Here is a 22,744-nt window from a genome sequence, read left to right as displayed (position 1 = left end):
CTTCATGCAAAGCGGCAAGGGCAAAAAGACAAAAAAAAGTAGAAAAACATTTTGAAACAGTTATGAGTGAAGTTGGTATACAAAAGTCAACGAATATTTGCATATTAGATGTGTTATTGTAATTCTATAGCCAGTAATGAGAGTTGTGTTAACGATAGGAAATGATGAGAGCAATAGGAAGTACTGTATGCAATATTTTTTGGTTTGATTGCCAACAGCGACTATGACTGCACCGTACAACAATATTTTCTATTTTTACCAAATTTTCTATAGATATAAAATTTTGACAAAATTTTCTATAGAAATAAAACTTTGAAACAATTTTCTATAGAAATAAAATCTTGACAAAATTTTCTATAGGAATAAAATTTTGACAAAATTTTCTAAAGAACTAAAATTGTGACAACATTTTCTACAGAAATAAAATGTTGACAAAATTTTCTCCAAATTTTGGTAGATTCTATTGACAACCATGGTACAAAGAGAAAAAGTTCAAGGCCTTTGTCTGGTACAGTGTCCAAGCACCCTTATTAATATAGAAAGGTAGGTATCTTTTGTACTCATCAGTCAGTGTATCGCATGCTTCATTACTTCTACATTGCTCTTCACTGTAGATTGCAGATCTGACATTACGAGTATTGTCACTAATAACTGAGTACTGTTGCAGCATATAAAGCTTTTCTTAAATATTATAGTTTATCGTAAAAAATACGTTGTGCAAATTTTGAATATTTGTGAAAATCGACTGACACTAATATGGAATACGGAAATATACGTGTTCGTTTCATTCCTGACGCTCATGCCGTACATTTACGAGGTAACTTATTGTTCACGACTTCTCTTCTTTTCAAACTCTTCTCTTTTTGTCAAACTCTAAATGCCCTGTGTTTTTATTTCTTTCGTTTTATATTTTGGTATCATCCCAACATTTGGTGAACTGAATTAAATGATCCGAAATGGCTTATTTGCAACATCTAACATAGTTGTGCCAAGTTTCAAATAGACAGTTTGTTTCGTTCGGAAGTTAGCGTGATTTCAGCGGACACACCGATATCGCGAGATCGACTTAGAGTTTCACTTTATTGAGTCTGAGAGTGTATGAAAAGCGTTTAAAATAAGATAGTTTTTCATGACATCATTTTAAGAACGCTTTTTCCATGGCATAGTTTATACTTGAAATAGAGAAATTTATAAATTCAAATTTATATAATTAGCACGTTTTTGAAGAGCTTTCATATTAGGTGACGAAAACAGACAGAAAAAATATAATCAAAATCAAATTTTCAAAGAGAATTGCGTCTTAAAAGCATCTTTAGTGCAAATCGTTTCTTCCGTTGCTCGAACTCAATACCAAATTCATTGGTGTATAGACCAAGTCTTTGGCGTCGCAAAAAAAGTTTAGAAAATGTTCTTTTTGGATCAGGTAGGGGTACAAAAGCGATGAAATTAACATGGACTTGTCAAAGGACGGATGTCCACCATTTGAACTGCCGTTGCAATGAATTTGCATCACTTCTTAAGGTGCGATGAGAATTCTATGTTTTGGATGTGAATTAAGAGATGATGTGATACTTTGACAAATAAATAATTTTGAACATATTTTATGATTTTTAATGCATTCTAACGCTTTTCTGAAACGTATGATCTGAAATATTTTCAAAAATTCGCAATTTTTATAGAATGAATTTATCATTAATTTTTTAATCTGTTTTTAACCTATTTGAAGCAAAAAAGTTTAAATTTCCCCTTAAAAAAAGTGATTTATAAAAATTTGACTCCAATGGGCGAATAATCTATTTTTAGTGTATACGGAAGCCGAAGTTTATGTTTGAAATTTTTGTGTTGTTAATAATTCTTACGTTGAATGTTGTTGTCGTGAGACCAAAGATTTCATGTCCTTAACATGCGAATGCGAATTTTGTTTAGCTTAGAAAATGCATTTCTCTAATATAAAGTTTTTTCCTTGTCCCAAAATCGACAAACTTTTCATTGAAGTCGGTTTGCCCTTATAGTTAAGTGATTCGACTTGAAAATGAATATCTTAACGTGAAAGAAAATTCCGTTTGAATAAGGCCAACTTGGCTTTAATAATTCTGAACAATTCTTTAAAACGAATGAAATCGTCTTTAAGTTTGTTGACTTTTTGTGTCTTCACTACAAAGCAAAAAAGCGTTTAAAAATATGAGATGATTTTAAACACTTTATTTTAAAGACGTTTTTATTTGAAACCTAGCATAATTTCTACTTTAAGTCGAGTCTAAAATCGGAAATTTAAGTTGTTTGTAATACGTTTAAAGGACTTTAATAGCACATGAAGAAATAAAATTAAAAAACGGCTAAATTAAAATATGTTTCCTAGAATCAAGTACGCAAAACACAAATTTGAAAGAAAAATTGTGTCTTAGATGTATCCTTCCGGTTGAGTTTGTTTTTTGCGAATATAGGTTTAAGCCTAGTACTCCCTCCGTTATGATGAACTGTCAAATGAAGTTTCTCTATAAAACTGGTACCTCGTGCCCTATAGCTATGGCCTAGATCCTTGATTAAAATTTTCAGTTTGCCTAGTTGTGATTATAATGTGGTAGCATATTAAAAGCAATACAAACTTTGTCATTGAAAAGCAAAAACCATAAAACAAACAAAATACTTCTCTACCAAAGTACTTGAAAAAAAAATATTGCTGCAATATCATCATTCCTATTGTCTTGCAAATTGCCAAGAACATTGGCATCATCACCACCAACATCATCATCACCACCACCGTCATCAAGGAGCAAAACGAAACTACCAATAAAAATAGTTTATTCAACAAACTCATCATCATTATCAGCAACAAAACAAAAAAGTTTAGTGCCAACACTTGACTTGGCAAAACTGAAATAGTTTGAGGGGAACGATCTGATATGAAAATCCCACTTGCCAATTGTGCCAATTTGAAAATTTGGATTTTTTTACTATTTGTGAGAAGTAGCAAAACAATGTTCATCACTCCAATTTATCTCATCTCCATTTTAATACTTAAAGTTGCATCTTCCTACGGCGACTTCATGTCTACATTGGCTCATTGTGTAAGTCAACTACACAAAAAAAAACGGACATTTTGTAATCTAACATAATTTCCGTCTAAAGCAGAGATTCCCAAACCAATTTGCTTTGCACAAAACCTAAAAATATGATTAATAATGATAAAAAAATAATTAAAAATAACAATGTTAATGAATAAACGAGTTTATGAATTAGTGGGAAATTTGGCAATTGTTCTGTTCATTAGCTAGTTGTTTAATATTTGGCACTATTACTGATAAAGTACATCTCAAATCAGTTACAATATGAAGGCAAGGCCGGTATTTAAACTTTATATCTAAAAGTGACGAAAATTGTATCACAATTTTTATACCTTCCACCGTAGGATGGGGGTATATTAACTTTGTCATTCCGTTTGTAACACATCGAAATATTGCTCTAAGACCCCATAAAGTATATATATATTCTGTGTCGTGGTGAAATTCTGAGGCGATCTGAGCATGTCCGTCCGTCCGTCTGTTGAAATCACGCTAACTTCCGAACGAAACAAGCTATCGACTCGAAACTTGGCAAAAGTAGTTGTTATTGATGTAGGTCGGATGGTATTGCAAATGGGCCATATCGGTCCACTTTTACGTATAGTCCCCATATAAACGGACCCCCAAATTTGGCTTGCAGATCCTCGAAGAGAAGCAAATTTCAACCGATCCGGCTGAAATTTGGTACATGGTGTTAGTATATGGTCTCTAACAACCGTGCGAAAATTGATCTACATCGGTCTATAATTACATATAGCCCCCATATAAACCGATCCCCCGATTTGGCTTGCGGAGCCTCTAAGAGAAGCAAATTTCATTCGATCCGGCTGAAATTTGGTACATGGTGTTAGTATATGGTCTCTAATGACCATGCAAAAATTGGTCCACATGGGTTTATAATTATATATAGGCCCCATATAAACCGATCCCCAGATTTGACCTCCGGAGCCGCTTGGAAGAGCAAAATTCATCCGATTCGGTTGAAATTTGGTACGTGATGTTAGTATATGGTATCCAACAACCATGCAGGAATTAGTTCATATCAGTCCATAATTATATATAGCCCCCATATAAACCGATCCTCAGATTTGACCCATGGTGCCTTTTGGAGAAGCAAAATTCATCCGATCTGGTTAAAATTTGGTACGTGGAGGCAGTATATGATACTTAACAACCATGTCAAAAGTGGTCCATATCAGTCCATAATCATATATAGCCCCCATATAAACCGATCCCGAGATTTGGTTTTAGAGCCTCTTGGAGGAGCAAATTTCATCCGAGTCAGTTGAAATTTGGTACATTGTGCTAGTATATGGCCGTTAACAACCATGCCTAACTAGGTCCATATCGGTCTATGGTTATATATAGCCCTCAGATAAATCGATCCCCAATCACAGAAAAATTGGTCCATATCATGTTCATAATTCTATATAGCCCCCAGCGACCCTCGTATTTCAATTCTGGCTATCTACGTACCGTCCATGTCCATGTCGATTCGTAATTATTTGTAGACTTACCTATACATAACTTTTTTGTCTAATATATACCCCGTATGGACTAACTCACAATTTAGAAAACGATGTTAAGAAGTTTTAAGATACAACAACCCAAGTAATTCGATTGTGGATGACAATCTTTCGTAGAAGTTTCTACGCAATCCATGGTGGAGGGTACATAAGATTCGGCCTGGCCGAATCTACGGCCGTATATACTTGCTTTTTTTAACTTGTTAAAATGTGTTTTGTCTTCACACATTTATGCCCATTTTCATGAAGCTCCGTTAGTGCTTCGTTAACTAACGAACTTTTAAACCTATTATGGGCATAGTTGCCATCTTGCATATATTTTCTATATGCCAGTTTGGTACTTAACTGTTTTCAGTTAAAGTTAACCGGAGAGAAGATATTTCGAATTTACTTCTTCTGTTAACTGGCAGTTAAAGCCTAACGGAGCTACGTGAAAATGGACGTTAAAAAACAAAAAGTGGATCCTTTTTCCGATATTTTAGCAAGAAATTGTACGGTTGTTGTTCACTAATAATGGGAAACCTACACCAAATTACTACTCTACTCTTTTCTCAGTGTGGTTATAAATTACCATTTCGGAATTTACGAATGATACGTTTTCTTGTAGTATATTATTTATGTTTCGTTGAGCTTACAAATTTGTGTTGTTTTAACAAATTTAATGATACAAAAGCTGTTCAACCAAAAATGACGGCCCAATGATGCCACACACCCATAAACTGCACAAAATTGTGACATTTTCTGGATACATTGGTAACTTTTGTAATACTTCTGGCTGATATTTACTCCAAAATCGACAATTCTGCTTATTGTCGTACCCATTGATCCGAATATGAACTTCGTCACTGAACACAATTATTGAAGGAAACACAACCGTTAATTAATTAATTGAACCATATTTATATTTTTTCAATTAAAAAAATGTTTTCATCTTTTGTTTCCAGCGTACGAGCACATCATTATGGGGTGAATGGATGGGAGTTTTACACGGTGACGAAATTGAATATTTCTTCGGTCAACCTTTGAACACATCACTGCAGTACAGGCCTGTGGAACGAGAGTTAGGCAAACGTATGCTTAATGCTGTTATTGAATTCGCCAAAACCGGGTACGTCTTTTCTTATATAGTCGAAAATCGCCATATATATGCGAACAATTATTGACGATTAATTGGTTAAACTTAATTCTAGATTATTATATATAAAAAAAACGTCTTAGCGCCTTACAATGTTCAAGATGGGTCCATTTGTGGTAGCATTTATAAATTTTAAGAAATTCTGAAATTGTTTGTGGGAAAAGCAAATTTTGCAAATTTAGCAAATCTTTATGGTTTTTGTGTGTAAATATTTTTTTAACTTTTTGGTTCATTTAACTAACGTACAGAAAATAATATTAAAGTCTGAAACTAATTTTCATGAACTAAAATAGAATTCAATTGACTTTAGTGCCTTAGATAATTCATTTGTTTTGAGTGAATTTATATTTTCTATTAATTTTTTTTCTTAACAGATTTTTGTATTATACACTGAAAAAACAGTGAACCACCCAGGAAGAAAACTTTTGATTATTTTTAGAATATTTTTAATTTTTTAGAAATTTTTAACTCAACAGTATTACAAGCGCTGGCATCACACCGATATCACAAAAATAAGTAAATATTTTTCGAAAAATTCAAGAAAATTTATTTGACATAAATAATTTTTTTCATTTTTTAAAGAACATTTTGTAGTTTGAAGGAAAAAATTGAAGTTCAAAATTGCAAGAATGTCTTTAGTGACATACGAAGTTCATGATGGACGCTTTTGTAGTAAAATTTACAAATTTGAAGAAATAATGAACTATTTTATGAGAAATACAAATTTAGTAAATCTATATCCTTAATTTGTGTATAATTTTTTCCCGTCTTTTAGTTCTTTTAACTAACGTACGCAAAAATTATTAGAGTAAATGAAACTTTCTCCAAATATAATAAGTTCATGAACTAAAATATAGTTAAATTGGCTTTAGTGAAATAGTGAGTTCACTTTTTTTGAGTATATTTTGTACATTGAAAAAGGTTTCTTCCCCTTATAATTTGAATGCATATTGAAGACTAGATTTTCAAGACCCCAAATCGGAGGATCGATTTGCATGGGGGCTATATCAAAATCTTGACCGATATAACCCATCTTCGAACTTGATTTGCCTGCAGACAAAAGACGAGTTCGTACAAAATTTCAATACGATACTTTGTCTATATTTCGATGTGTTACAAACGGGATGACATTTCCCAGCAAAAAAACGTCGCAAAAAAGTGGTGAAAATGTTCTTTTTGGATCCGGAAGTGGTGCAAAATTGGCGCAGAAGCGATGAATTTAACATGGGCTTGTCATAGGACGGATGTCCACCATTTCTTCTTAAGGTGTGATGCGAATTCAGCGTTTTGGATGTGAATTAAGATATTTTGTGATATTTGTACAAATAAATAATTTTTCATTTTTTTTTATGATTTTTAGTGCATTCTAACACTTGTCTAGAAAGTTTGACATCAAATATTATCAAAAACGCGCAAGTTTTCTGGAACGGATTTAGCATTTGTTTCGGCAAATTTAAATAATTTGTACCATTTATTAATTCTTAATCTGTTGTTAACCTAATAGAAACAAGAAATTTAAAATTTCCCATTAACAATATGAAAAAACGAGTTATAAAAAAATTGACTCAAATGAACTTCTTCTGCAGTTAAAACAAAGAACATCTTTGAGAGAACATTTTTGGAAGTGCTTCATAAGTTGTGCCTTTAGAAGAACTTCCAATTTTTTTGCTGGGTTATTATACCCCATCACCACTCTATATTTAAGTAAACATAAAATGTTACTCGAATTTAGCACTAAATTGTTCAGAATTTCCTAAAATGTTTAACTTGTACCAAAGATGTATCCTTCTTAAACTATGTATGGCACTAAGGACAGTTTTGCATATTCCTCTATTCGGTAGAAAATTTAAAGCCATTTTTTAATATTTTAATTTTACCAAATCTTATATGAATTTCGTATGTTATAAATGTTTAATAGCGATAACAGTTTTACCTTTGTTTAACAGTTCACCATAGCATAGTTCATTGTTCACCACAGCTAATTCGCCACAATATTCGTTTATCTTCGGCACAAACCCATAGTCGACAATAAGTTAACTGTTATATACAATAAACAGCTATGGTTGTACAACATTTCCCCCAGCAACATTGGTTGGCCACACTTGATGCAATTCTGGTAGTAGTTTTTGGTAGTTTTTTTTACTATTCCGTAGACTGGTAGGATTCTTGATGTTTTGGTAGATTTTCCAAACTATTTCTCCCCAACAAGAGGTACTTCACAAATTTCCTCTAGAAAAAAATCTATAGATATAAAATTTTAACAAAATTTTCTATTGAGAAAAAATTTTCTATAAAGATACAATTTTGACAAACTTATCTATAGAGATAAAATTTTGACAAAATGTTCTATAGATATAAAATTTTGACAAAATTGTCTATAGAGATAAAATTTTGACAAAATTTTCGATAGCGTTACAATTTTGACAACATTTTTTATAAAGTTAAAATTTTGAAAAAAATTTCTATAGCGTTAATATTTTGACAAAATTTTCTATAGAGATAAAATTTTGAAAAAATTTTCTATAGAGATAAAATTTTGAAAAGATTTTCTATAGAGATAAAATGTTGACAAAAATTTCTATAGAGATAAAATGTTGACAAAATTTCTATAGAGATAAAATGATTACATTTTCTTTATAGTCAATATTAAAGTAAAATAATAATACAAAAAACCTTTTTTTCATAATAACCACAAAAATTTGATCAAACACTGCAAAATAAGATATATATATATATATATATATATATATATATATATATATATATATATATATATATATATATATATATTATATATATATATATATATATATATATATATATATATATATATATATATATATATATAATATATATATATATATATATATATATATATATATATATATATATATATATATATATATATATATATATATATATATATATATATATATATTTTTTTTTTTTTTTTTTTTTTTTTTTTTTTGATAGCTTTATAGTAAAATTTTGGTAGATTATTTTTGACTCGAGTGGCAACCGAGATTGGAATGGTTTGTTTACAATCGTTCATTTTTCTTTTTAGAAATCCCGCTGTTGATGGCGAGGAATGGCCCAATTTCTCTAAGGAAGATCCTGTCTACTATGTCTTCAGTACCGATGAAAAATCGAAAAACTCCAAAGAGGTCCACTGGCCAAGCGATGTTCATTTTGGAATGACTATCTGCCGAAAGTTAGAAGTTGGGCTGGTAAGTACACATGACAGTAGTAAATAGCTAAAAATAAGTGTTATATATATAAGTGTTATGAAGAAAACAATGCTCCGCTCTAAAAGTGCTATTCAAATGTTAGCCGTATGAAATATAAAGTGTTATACTGTTATACGAGTGTATGAAAATAATTTGACATAACATTCCGATTATGTGCATAATCCAACGTTGGTTGGAAGCTTTACTATTTTAATGAAATCAGCAAATAAGCTGCAGCTTAAAGCTTTTGCTATTATAACAGTAATAAGAGCTTATGTCAGTTATATTTGAATTCTATTCTATTTTATTGTGGAAATATATTTCAATGTTTTGATTGTGCCAAATTGGAATATTAATTTTTACATTAGTACCAACTCTGATAAAAATGTAAAGAATTTATGATAGAATTCTATAGCTGTCTCGCACTATAAGAAGATGCTGTTGTAACAATGTCATTGATATGTATTGCAACCAATTCGCTACAATTTCTAAACCGTTCGTTTGGTAGATTTATTCCAATGACAGTTCAGTGATGCTGGCAGTATCGCGTTTAAATATCGGACAATAAAAATGGCAACAACAACCAAAATGGGAAGGACATATTTAATCGAAATCCACTCCGCAGTGGTAGACAACTTGCTTATGAACGAGTACAACATATATTGAGAAATGAAAGTGGACTAAAGCCATTGAAGTTCCAAAAAGTGGAAGAACTGAAGCAACAAAAAAGTTTGATTGAAAAGAACCAAGGCGGTGCTTCGCTTGCATAAAAGTGGCATGGGATGGCTTTGTCGGCCTTTGTCTTGACAATTTCATGCCAATTTTGGTGATTGCTTGATTTACCCCCATTTTCATGAAACTCTGTTAGTGCTACATTAACTAACTAACTTTTAAACCATACTATGGGCATATCTGTCACCTTTCCTATATATTCCATATGTCAGTTAGTCTCATCCGTTTTTGACAGTAAAATGTATAATCAATTTGTTTTGATGGAACTCGGTGTACCGGTTTATCTTCTTACACCGACTGTCGATTTTGTTGTAAATCGCCATTTCGGTCGAGCCGCAGAACCGGTGCTTTAATAACCTCAACAACCGGCTTTCGGTTTTTATATTTTCAATGTAAAATTATCAATGTAATGCAACATGCATGCAAAACAAATCTGGGTATTTTACTGAACTGCAATTAAAACACTTTCATGTGGATGAAGCGTATATATGAATTAAAGTAAATGTGCCCATCTTGAAATAAATTGTGGAATTGTATTTTTCGTTGATTTTTCCTAACAATAACATTAGTTTTTCCTTTGTATATTACATGTTATGCCGATTATTTGTTTCAAAAATACCGTCCACCGGTTGTAGAAAATAATCCGGTTTTTTAACCGAGAAAGAAAACCCTACTTTCAAAATTCTTTTTTTATCACGTCTCCAGTGCTACCACTAGGGACGTCCGATTCCAACCATATTTATTGGTAAGAGAAGAAGAGAAGACTTTTTCGACGATATCGATTGCTTGCTTTAATTTCATCAGTTTTACTGCCTGTTCGTGGAATTTTCGTTCGCCTTGAGACGAACGAATAGTCAAAAATCATTCGTTAATATCATGAGAACTATAGTCTGTCTAATCACAGTTATTTTGGGGTTCGATAGTAAATCATTAAGAATGAGTTCATGCCAAATTTGGAGGTTTTGTAGCAAATATATCTAAAGTTATTTTAGTTTCACCCTAGACGAACAATTCGTCTCGAGACGATTTTGGGTTTCATGAACCGGCAGTTAGTGTGTAATTATAACCAAAGCGAACTTTTTTTCTGCGACGAAAAATACAAAAAAATTGTCGGCAAAAAATTCTTCTTTTCTTCTTTTCGATTGTTTTTGAGGTTAATAGACCACATTTTTTCAATATTTAATATTGAAGTTGAATAAAAACATGTACTATCTTCTTATTTCTTGAGTTATTTGAAAATAAAACAAGTATATGCAGGAGTATGTTCGGCCGGCCGAATCTTAAATACCCACCACCATGAATAAAACATAACAGTTTACTTTGAGAACGCTTCGTCGTAGCGGATTACTTGATAATATTTAAAATTTCCAGGGGTTTAATGACAGATAGTCTACCAAGCAGATCAGTTCAACCAGTACGCTTCTACCAATGAAGACTACATCAGATTCTGAATTTATAAGAACCAATTTTGTTTGGGTTTTAAAGAAATCATAAACATATCGTGTAAATGGTGAAATGAAGCCTTGATTTGAAATCTTAACTCTGTAGATTTTTACCGCCATTATTTAAATGATTACGATGAGTAAAATCCGAAAATTTTACTTTCTGTTTCAAGCAAATTTTTTTGATCAGTACGCCTGATATACCCTCAAGAAGTGAAATCGGTCAATATCTATGCCTTACATAATGAACCGGAAAAAATAAATGCGATACAAATTTTTGGGGGTCTAAAATACCAGTATATATACATTCTAGAAGCCCAAGGAGTTAAATCGGGAGATCGGACTATATGGGGGCTACACCAAAACATGGCTCGATACACACCATATTCGGCTGACATATTTGTGGTCCTAAAATACCTAGGTTTCCAATTTCAGCAAAGTGTATAAAAACTACAGATTCTACTAGCCCAAGAAAGGTAGGTCTATATGGGGGCTATACCAAAACATGGACCAATACTCACCATTTTCGGCACACCTCTTAATGGTCTTTAAATACCCCTAGAATTCCAATTTCAGACAAATTGGGTAAAAACTACGAATTCTAGAAGCCCAATGGTCTATATGGGGACGATACCACAACGTAGACCGATATGGACCATTTTCGACACCTCTTTAAGGTCCTAAAATACCTCTAGATTTCCAATCTCTGGCAAATTGGATGAAAACTACGGATTCTAGAAGCTCTAGAAGTAAATTTGGAAGATCGGTCTATATGGGAGCTATACCAAAACATGAACCGATACATCCATTTGGCACTCCTATTTGTGGTCACAAAATACCTCTAGATTTCAAATTTCAGGTAAATCGGATAGTAAATACAGTTTCTAGAAGCCCAAGAAATACAATCGGGAGATCGGTCTATATGGGGGTTATAGCAAACCATGGACCGATACGGACCATTTTCCACACACTTCTTTATGGTCCCAAACTACCTCTAGATTTCCAATTTCAGGCAAATCTGATTGTAAATACAGTTTCTAGACGCCCAAGAAGTAAAATTGGGACCGATAGGAACCATTTTCGGCACACTTTTTGATGGTCCTAAAATACCTCCAGAGTTTCAATTTTAGGCAAATTGGATATAAACTACTTATAACAAGTATATACGGCCGTAAGTTAGCCCAGGCCGAAGCTTATGTACCCTCCATCATGGATTGCGTAGAAACTTCATCTAAACACTGCCATCCACAATCGACTTACTTAAGTTGCGGTAACGCTTGCCGATGGCAAGGTATCTTAAAACCTCCTAACACCATCTTCTAAATTGTATGTAAGTCCATACGTGGTATATATTAAATCAAAAAAGATCGATCCAATACGTATATAATTCAGTTTGACAAAGTAGACATAAAATTTTGACAAAATTTTCGACAGAAATATAATTTTAACAAAATTTTCTATAGAAATAAAATTTTCACAAAATTTTCTACAGAAATAAAAATTTTGACAAAATTTTCTATAGAAAGAAAATTTTGACAAAAATTTCTACAGAAATAAAATTTTCTATAGAAATAAAATCTTGGTAGATTATTTTTGGCTCGAGTGGCAACCATGATTATGAACCGAATAAAATTTGAACAAAATTTTCTATAGAAATAAAATTTTGACAAAATTTTCTATAGAAATAAAATTTTGACAACATTTTCTATAGCAATAAAATTTTGACAATGATGAAAATTTTATTATGAACCGAATAAAATTTTAACAAAATTTTCTCTAGAAATAAAATTTTGACAACATTTTCTATAGAAATAAAATTTTGACAAAATTTTTTATAGAAATTAAATTTTGGTAGATTATTTTTGGCTCTAGTGGCAACCATGATTATGAACCGATATGGACCAATTTTTGTGTGATTGGACCAATTTTGGTATGGTTTTTAGCGACCATATACTAACACCACGTGCCTAATTTGAACCGGATCGGGTGAATTTTGCTCCTCCAAGAGGCTCCGGAGGTCAAATCTGGAGAATGTTTTATATGGGAGATATATATAATTATGGACCGATATGGACCAATTCTGGCACGGTTCTTAAAGATCATATACTAACACCATGTTCCAAATTACAACCGGATTGGATGAAATTTGTTTCTCTTGGAGACTTCGCAAGCCAAATCTGGGTATCGGTTTATATGGTGGCTATATATAATTATGAACCGATGTGGACCAATTTTTGCATGGTTGTTAGAGACCATATACCAATATCATGTACCAAATTTCAGGCGGATCGGATGAAATATGCTTCTCTTAGAGGCTCCACAAGCCAAATCTGGGGATCGGTTTATATGGGGGCTATATATAATTAAGGACCGATATGGACCTATTTTTGCATGGTTGTTAGAGACCATATACCAACATCATGTACCAAATTTCAGCCGGATCGGATGAAATTTTCTTCTCTTTGAGGCTCCGCGAGCCAAATCTGGGGATCGGTTTATATGGGGGCTATATATAATTATGGACCGATGTGAACCAATTTTTGCATGGTTATTAGAGACCATATACCAACACCATGTACCAAATTTCAGCCGGATCGGATGAAATTTGCTTCTCTTTTAGGCTCCGCAAGCCAAATCTGGAGATCGGTTTATATGGGGGCTATATATAATTATGGACCGATATGGACCAATTTTTGCATGGTTGTTAGAGACCATATACCAATACTATATACCAAATTTCAGCCAGATCGGATGAAATATGCTTCTGTTAGAGGCTCCACAAGCCAAATATGAGGGTCCCTTTATATGGGGGCTATACGTAAAAGTGGACCGATATGGCCCATTTTCAATACCATCCGACCTACATCGATAACAACTACTTGTGCCAAGTTTCAAGTCGATAGCTTGTTTCGTTCGGCAGTTAGCGTGATTTCAACAGACGGACGGACGGACATGCTTAGATCGACTCAGAATTTCACCACGACCCACAATATATATACTTTATGGGGTCTTAGAGCAATATTTCGATGTGTTACAAACGGAATGACAAAGTTAATATACCCCCATCCTATGATGGGGGTTATAAAAATAAGCCCAAGACCCCAAATCGGGAGGTCGGTTTACATGGGACTACATTAAAACTTGGACCGATATAGCCCATCTTCGAACTTAACCTGTCTGCATACGTACAAAAAACGAATCTGTGGCAAATTTGAGGACGATAACGGCATTATTGAATGCTGTAGCGTGATTACAACAGACAGACAGGCGGACATGCTTTCGTTATATCGTCTTAGAATTTCTCCCTGATGAAGAATACATATATTTTATATAGCCGGAAATCGATAGTTCGATGTGTTACAAACGAAATGACAAACTTATTATACCCCAATCACCATTCTATGGTGGAGGGTATAACAACGTCCACGTGGTCAGGCAACAACAATGCCTAGTGGTGAATTAAACAAATTTGATAAAAAATTGCAACACTATCCAATTTGCCGCCAAGCAATTCGAATAGATTTTAATTTGGTGACATGACGTCACAGTATTCCGTCGCGGATTTTGGTGTTTCCATAAGAAATGCACATAAGCAAGTATTCGCCTATCGCTATGGTAATATTTACACACGTAGACCATTAAAACTATAATTACTGTTGCTTTGGCTCAATAAAGCCTAAAATTTCACGTTTCCAACACAACAGGTGTGAGTGGTAAATAGCACGACATCTATTGACAAAATACGAAAAGTCTTGTTCGACTACCCAATACATATAAATGAACAGAATGAAATTTCAAGACGATTTTGCGTGATAGATCTATATGCCTGTCTGTCGAAATATACATAAGATCGGTAAAATTTTCTATAAAAAAACAATGTCGGTTTTATATCGTAAGAGCCTAGATGCGTTATGCCTAAAATTTGGATCAGATAAAATACTTAGACTACCAAGAAAAATGTTTTCAATCACAAATTAATAAATCCAATTAATCTTTAATATAAATTTCATAAATTACAGAATTGGTAGTATCAATCACCAAAATCAATTTAAACAATGATTTGATATAATTCAATTATAGGTTTATTTTTTATTTCGTTGAATCAATTAAATGTTTAATTGAAAGTTCTTTGAAATTTTAATTGCAATAATATTGGTGATATTTTTTCTGTGTATAATGACGTTTATAAAACTAGTCGAAAGACTTTTAATATTTTCTTCAATTAAGCTTTAACATGTGTGAATCGTAAAACTGGTTCACTAACCATTAAATGCAATCAATTGGTAGTCAATATAACCCTTATCCCTGCATGTGATATAATAAAATTGTTATCCATAAAAACATTTTTATACTTAGATTATTCATAGAGGATCCCCTAGTGCGGAAAGATCCAAACAATTAACCAAAACTACATTAAGGAATTTATGGCAGGTATAAGTTAGACGTTTTTTATAGCAACATCACAAAAGGGAAATAAACTGGAATGGTCAAGTAGTTAACTGTGGAAAGCAACTATCACCAATAATTTTTTAATTCAATAATATCTATACGGTTAGTGTGTTGTAAATTATCCATACTAGGGAAGGAAGAAATTGTGTTCGAGCAGGTCACATGGTTAAATACAAAGTTCACTCAGATTTCACAAGTTTTATATTTAGCTGAATGATGAGAGATAATACCAGCCTCAAATAGGTATGTCGCATTATGGGTGATATCACCTAAAGAATCCCAGAAATAATTATACGAAACATTTTGGAATACCGTGAAACCTCTGAAAGGTGGCCATTGGTGGATTTTGTTCACATCTAGTAGATGTCTACTTATGAGAGGTTAATTTTAATGCGTTAATATAGCAAACGTCTCCAGACAACTGTCCACGTTTAGGAGGTGTCCGGTTTTCAGAGTGTCCAAGTTCGAGAGGTTTCACAGTATATAAAATGGAAATGAATTCGGAAATTTGAAGTACCATTGTTTCGACAAGTTACTTTCAATTTCAAAAACTTTAAATTTTCAAAAAAAAAAAAATCAGGCAAGAAGGAAATGCCCCTCTCTTTCGTTCCCAGTAAATGACGTTCATGAAATCGTGTAAGCCCGTGGACGAAATCATGAACCTTCCGTTTAGATTTTATTGTGAACGTTTCTGTTTCATTTTGTCACCGTTCGTTCACGATTGTGGAACGTAATGTTTTCTATTAGTGTATGTTTACTCACTTTTTCCCACGTTCCCTGTAAATTGCAAGTAAATCAAAGAAGTTAAGATTTTGCTCTATTTAAAAGAAGGTCAAATATCGAAAAAACAATTACGCATTTTTTGTGCGGCGACAATTTTAAACTTCCTTGAAAGGCGAGGTCCCGTCTACGATCAACTGTTAAAAACAATGTAGCGAATCTTTGTCTAGACGCCACCTTCAAATTCCCTCTAAAAATTACATGCAAATAAGAGAACTATGGTCTAATTTTCAAAAATTCGGTCTAGAGGGATGTCCTCGCCACCGTCCAAACATAAAAAAACAGGTACCCCATATTAACTGCATAATCACTGAAAATTTTAATTAAAAAAGTTGTGCAAAGGGAGCGGTCCTCTCCCCGACAAATAAAGTAGCGGATATTGGTCTAGATGCCACCCATAACATTCACTGAAAATTTCAAACAAATAGGAGAGCTTTGGTTCAATTTTCAAAAAGTCGGTCATAGGGAGGATCCCTCTCCTCGACCAGATCTCAAAACATGAAATACCTCATTTTACCCAACCTCTACGTTGTCAGAAAATTTCAATAAATTGGTTCAGCAGTTTCCGAGCATATAAACAAACACTGAAACAAGTAAGGAAAGTCTAAAGTCGGGCGGGGCCGACTATATTATACCCTGCACCACTTTGTAGATCTAAATTTTCGATGCCATATCACATCCGTCAAATGTGTTGGGTGCTATATATAAAGGTTTGTCCCAAATACATACATTTAAATATCACTCGATTTGGACAGAATTTGATAGACTTTTACAAAATCTATAGACTCAAAATTTAAGTTGGCTAATGCACTAGGGTGGAAAACAATTTTAGTAACAAATAAATATGGGAAACATTTAAATCTGAAGCAATTTTAAGGAAACTTCGCAAAAGTTTATTTATGATTTATTGCTCGATATATATGTATTAGAAGTTTAGGAAAATTAGAGTCATTTTTACAACTTTTCGACTAAGCAGTGGCGATTTAACGTGGAAAATGTTGGTATTTTGACCATTTTTGTCGAAATCAGAAAAACATATATATGGGAGCTATATCTAAATCTGAACCGTTTCAATCAAATTTGGCACATATGACTATATTACTAATTATACTCCTAGTGCAAAATTTCAAGCTAATCGGGATAAAACTCTGGCTTCTGGGTCCATATAAGTGCATATCGGGCGAAAGATATATATGGGAGCTATATCTAAATCTGAATCGATTTCAACCAAATTTGGCATGCATAGCTACAATGCTAAATCTACTCCCTGTGCAAAATTTCAACCAAAAGTCTGGCTTTCAGGACCATATTAGTCCATATCAGGCGAAAGATATATATGGGGGCTATATCTAAATCTGAACCGATTTCAATCATATTTTGCACACTTGACTATACTACTAATTGTACTCCTAGTGCAAAATTTCAATCAAATTCGGCCAAAAATCTGGCTTCTGGGGCCATATAAGTCCATATCGGGCGAAAGATATATATGGGAGCTATATCTAAATCTGAACCGATTTCAATAAAATTTTGCATACTTGACTATACGACTAAGTGTTATGTTTGTACAAAATTTCAAGCAAATCGGTATAAAACTCTGGCTGCTGGGTCCATATTAGTGCATATCGGGCGAAAGATATATATATATATATATATATATATATATATATATATATATATATATATATATATATATATATATATATATATATATATATATATATATATATATATATATATATATATATATATATATATATATATATATATATATATATATATATATATATATATATATATATATATATATATATATATATATATATATATATATATATATATATATATATATATATATATATATATATATATATATATATATATGTATATATATATATATATATATATATATATATATATATATATATATATATATATATATATCTATATATATATATATAAAGGGTGATTCTTTTGAGGTTAGGATTTTCATGCATTAGTATTTGACAGATCACGTGGGATTTCAGACATGGTGTCAAAGAGAAAGATGCTCAGTATGCTTTGACATTTCATCATGAATAGACTTACTAACGAGCCACAACGTCGAATTTTCAGTGAATGGGCCCTAGAAAAGTTGGCAGAAAATCCGCTTTTTTATCGACAAATTTTGTTCAGCGATGAGGCTCATTTCTGGTTGAATGGCTACGTAAATAAGCAAAATTGCCGCATTTGGAGTGAAGAGCAACCAGAAGCCGTTCAAGAACTGCCCATGCATCCCGAAAAATGCACTGTTTGGTGTGGTTTGTACGCTGGTGGAATCATTGGGCCGTATTTTTTCAAAGATGCTGTTGGACGCAACGTTACGGTGAATGGCGATCGCTATCGTTCGATGCTAACAAACTTTTTGTTGCCAAAAATGGAAGAACTGAACTTGGTTGACATGTGGTTTCAACAAGATGGCGCTACATGCCACACAGCTCGCGATTCTATGGCCATTTTGAGGGAAAACTTCGGAGAACAATTCATCTCAAGAAATGGACCGGTAAGTTGGCCACCAAGATCATGCGATTTGACGCCTTTAGACTATTTTTTGTGGGGCTACGTCAAGTCTAAAGTCTACAGAAATAAGCCAGCAACTATTCCAGCTTTGGAAGACAACATTTCCGAAGAAATTCGGGCTATTCCGGCCGAAATGCTCGAAAAAGTTGCCCAAAATTGGACTTTCCGAATGGACCACCTAAGACGCAGCCGCGGTCAACATTTAAATGAAATTATCTTCAAAAAGTAAATGTCATGGACCAATCTAACGTTTCAAATAAAGAACCGATGAGATTTTGCAAATTTTATGCGTTTTTTTTTTTTTTAAAGTTATCAAGCTCTTAACAAATCACCCTTTATATATGGGAGGTATATCTAAATCTCAACCGATTTCTTCCAAAATCAAAAGGGTGACCCAAATTATAAAATTTGTTCACAGACAGACGGACGGATGGACGGACAGACGGACATGGTTATATCGACCCACCCTGAGCATTATTGCCAACGACACCATGTGTCTATCTCGTCTCCTTCTGGGTGTTACAAACATATGCACTAACTTATAATACCCTGTTCCACAGTGTGGCGCAGGGTATAAAAATATTGTCGTGAGGCCAAATATTTCACGTCCTTCAAATAGGAATGCGAATTTTTCTTACGCTGAAAAAAGCCTGTAGTTTTCACAGCCCAATGAATTTTTCCTTTTGTCTCAAACCTTTTATGAACTAAACGTGGGACAAAGAAAGTTTACGCACAACTCCCTATTCTGCAAATAGGTCATATTCGGCAAAGTTTAGGTAGATGCCTATATAAAGCGATGCCAAGATTTGACTTTTTAAGCCACCTGGAATCGCAACTTCATTTCGTCTAATTTTTAAATAAATTTAACATGTGGTCTCGCTTCTCCATACTCTAGTAACAGTTTGTGAATTGTTGAAGCATAAAAATATCGTGTCTTGATTGTCAGTGATATCAATTTGAAAAAAAAGACATTCACCAATTAATAGAAGAAACCATCTGCAACATTATGAAGTTATTAATTAACCACACCCAATGGAAGATTTATAAATACGCTTCTCTTTTTTAAAACTTTCCATAAAAATAAAATTCAATTAACAATGCATTCACAATATTCATTAGATCGTAAAAAACCTAATCACTTTTCAATACCTTTATGAAGGCAGAAATTATTACTGTAGTTTTTTATTACCAGTGTGCGCAGTCGTGTAGCACAAGGTACCACCAGGTCAAATGCATTTAATGGCCTACACTTAAATTGTGACTCCTAAGATTTATGACGTGTGGCATGTGAATTCAAAGAAATTGGAAGAAAGGCAAACAAAACCAACTTCTTTGGTTCATATCGAATACAACTATGGTGACATTGCATACACAATGACCGAGTCATCTTCCTTTGGAGGCTTATTTGCAAATGCGGTTTTAAATTTGGAATGAGTCAGTCCTATCATGTTTGAAAGATAAATGAGTGAACTTTGCGTGATCGATGTGTTGTGGTTTACAGACAAATATGCATTGATTGTTTGTTGGTTGTTTTTTTTTTTCTTCTCGACACTTGTTGTGGGTCAGTGATACGATGGCAAAAACTTTTAATGGGGAAGTATAGCTCATCTTAGGCTAGAGTGTATATTCAGCTTTGATTAGGTAAGTCACTCTTTTGACTAAGCAGAGCGGTTCCTCTATGTGGGCAACATTTTGAGAAAGTCACAAACCGATAGACGAGAGCAGAAAAGGCAGATGAAGATATTTTGAGAATGAAGTCCAAAATCCATTATCTTGTCTCTTAAAAAACCTTGTATTGGCCGTAGTAATCCAAGTCCATTGAAACGCAATATTTCGCTGATACCACAAGGGCTTGATTGCAATGAAAAAAATATTTTGTTTTTACGCTGATGATTTAAGGCACAGTTCTCTTTCAAATTAAATTTTGCACACTTTATTATAGGAATGGATTTAGTTTTTCTTCTGTTGTCAAAGTCCTTTCAAAACAAATTATCGACGACTTAAATTTTCAAATGCAGACTCGAATTCAAGTAGAAATTATGCTGTGTTTCAAGTAAAAATCTCAATCTTTAAAATACAGTGTTGAAAGTCATGTTCTAATTTTAAACTTATTTTGTGGCCAAAATGCAAAAAGACAACACATTTAAAGGCAATTTCCCGTGTAAAATTTGATGGATCTAATCAGATATGATTAGATCTCAAACTTGACAGCTTTAGATAGAAGCAGATACACCCAGATATGATGAGATATAATTATATATATTTCTATATATGACCAGATCTTACATCAGATGCAACTATATATAGAGATAGATATAATTATATCTAAGACATTAGATCTAGGCCATTATTGAGATCTGATCAGATCTATTTCCATAGTAATTAGATATGATTAGATCTTACCATTTTTCGGATATACTCATATCTAATTGTATCAAATTAGATCTGCCAATTTTTACTACGGTACATAATTTTGAAGATTTTTTTCATGTAAAGATACGCATTTTTAGTCAAATCACTTAATTATAATGACGAAATGACTTCATTGAGTAGTTTACCGACTTTTAGACAAGTAAAAATAATTAATATCAGAGAAATGCGTCTTCTATGCTAAGCAAAAAACGTATTTGTATTCTAAAGTCAAGAAATGTTTGGCCTCAGGACTTTATTTGTTCAGTGTAGCAAGCTTTGTCGATGCAACCAATAGATAAGGGACCTTTAAATCGATTTGTGCTGCCCTGCCTTTTGAAGGAATTCAACCATTTTGGTTGGGTATTAAATGGAGTCCATTTGGTTTAGTTTTAAAACGAGGGATATAGTAAATCTGAGATGGTTTTGAAAGGATAGGTTAGTTAAAAAATGGACCACTTTCCTCGTCCTCGTCTCAACACTTGTTGTGGGTCAGTTATACGACGACGAAAACTTTTAAAGAGGTAGTATAACTCATGTTTGGCTAGTTTTGATTAAGAGACAAAACCTTTCGTGTCCTTAAAATATGTATACGAATTTTGCTTAGCATATAAACTTTTTTCCTTGTCCAAAAGATAGCGCGTTTTGTTCTTATAGTTGGGTGCTTCGACTTAAAAATTGATTTTTTACATGAAGGGAAATTTAGTTTGACAATTTTTTTTTCCAAAGACGCAAGAGCTTGACTTACAAGATATGTGGTATCAACAAGACGGTGTCACATGCCATATAGCACGCGTAACAATGGAGTTATTGAGTTGGCGAATTCGGTGAACATTTTATTACACGTTCGAGACCGTTCTTGAAAAAAGTAAATATTCGTACATATTCTGGAAAAAAGTAAACTGTTTTATAGGAAGAATAAACTAACTCGTACGAAAATTGAACTTAATTTTACCCCACATTTTGAGATTTCCACAAAGCGTTGTTGAAACCAGGAAAATTTAATGCCCCGTTGTACTTTTTAACTGCAGGTCTCGAAATTACAACCTCTCATAGAAGAAGAAATTAAGTAAAATTAAAAAATCATTGGCGCCAAATCATGACCATTTTAACCATACAGTAGTTCATTCTTACTATTTTTGGGAATCGTACCAAAATTTTCATTTGCTCTAGTTCATATTGAATTTATGTGTACGGGCATTGAATCTTATACTCACATTTAGATCTAAAAATGTTTGAGACATACTTAAAAAAACGAAATTTTCATTGGGCTGTGGAAAATTTCGCAAAAAATAATAAAATTTATCTACAAACAAATATTTTTTTGCAATAAAAATAAGTTTAATTTAGCGTTAGTTTAGCTACGGACATTTTTGTCTGTGTACCCATATTTTGATGTGGTCTCTGTATAGTCTTGTGTCGT

General features: G+C 32.9%; 1 protein-coding gene across 1 annotated transcript in view; it reads left to right on the top strand.

The window, feature by feature from the left end:
- The window catches only part of Ace (Acetylcholine esterase), a 414,922-nt gene that overhangs the window by 353,601 nt on the left and 38,577 nt on the right, over window positions 1-22,744 (top strand). Inside the window, 3 exon segments of the mRNA XM_075291477.1 lie at window positions 5,533-5,696; window positions 8,788-8,867; window positions 8,870-8,950. Of these exon segments, the coding sequence (XP_075147592.1) occupies window positions 5,533-5,696; window positions 8,788-8,867; window positions 8,870-8,950 (325 nt within the window).

Source organism: Haematobia irritans, chromosome 1 (genome assembly GCF_050003625.1).
Source record: "Haematobia irritans isolate KBUSLIRL chromosome 1, ASM5000362v1, whole genome shotgun sequence".
Taxonomy (NCBI): domain Eukaryota; kingdom Metazoa; phylum Arthropoda; class Insecta; order Diptera; family Muscidae; genus Haematobia; species Haematobia irritans.
Note: the sequence above shows the minus strand (reverse complement) of the source record. Positions and strands in the feature narration are given on the sequence as shown.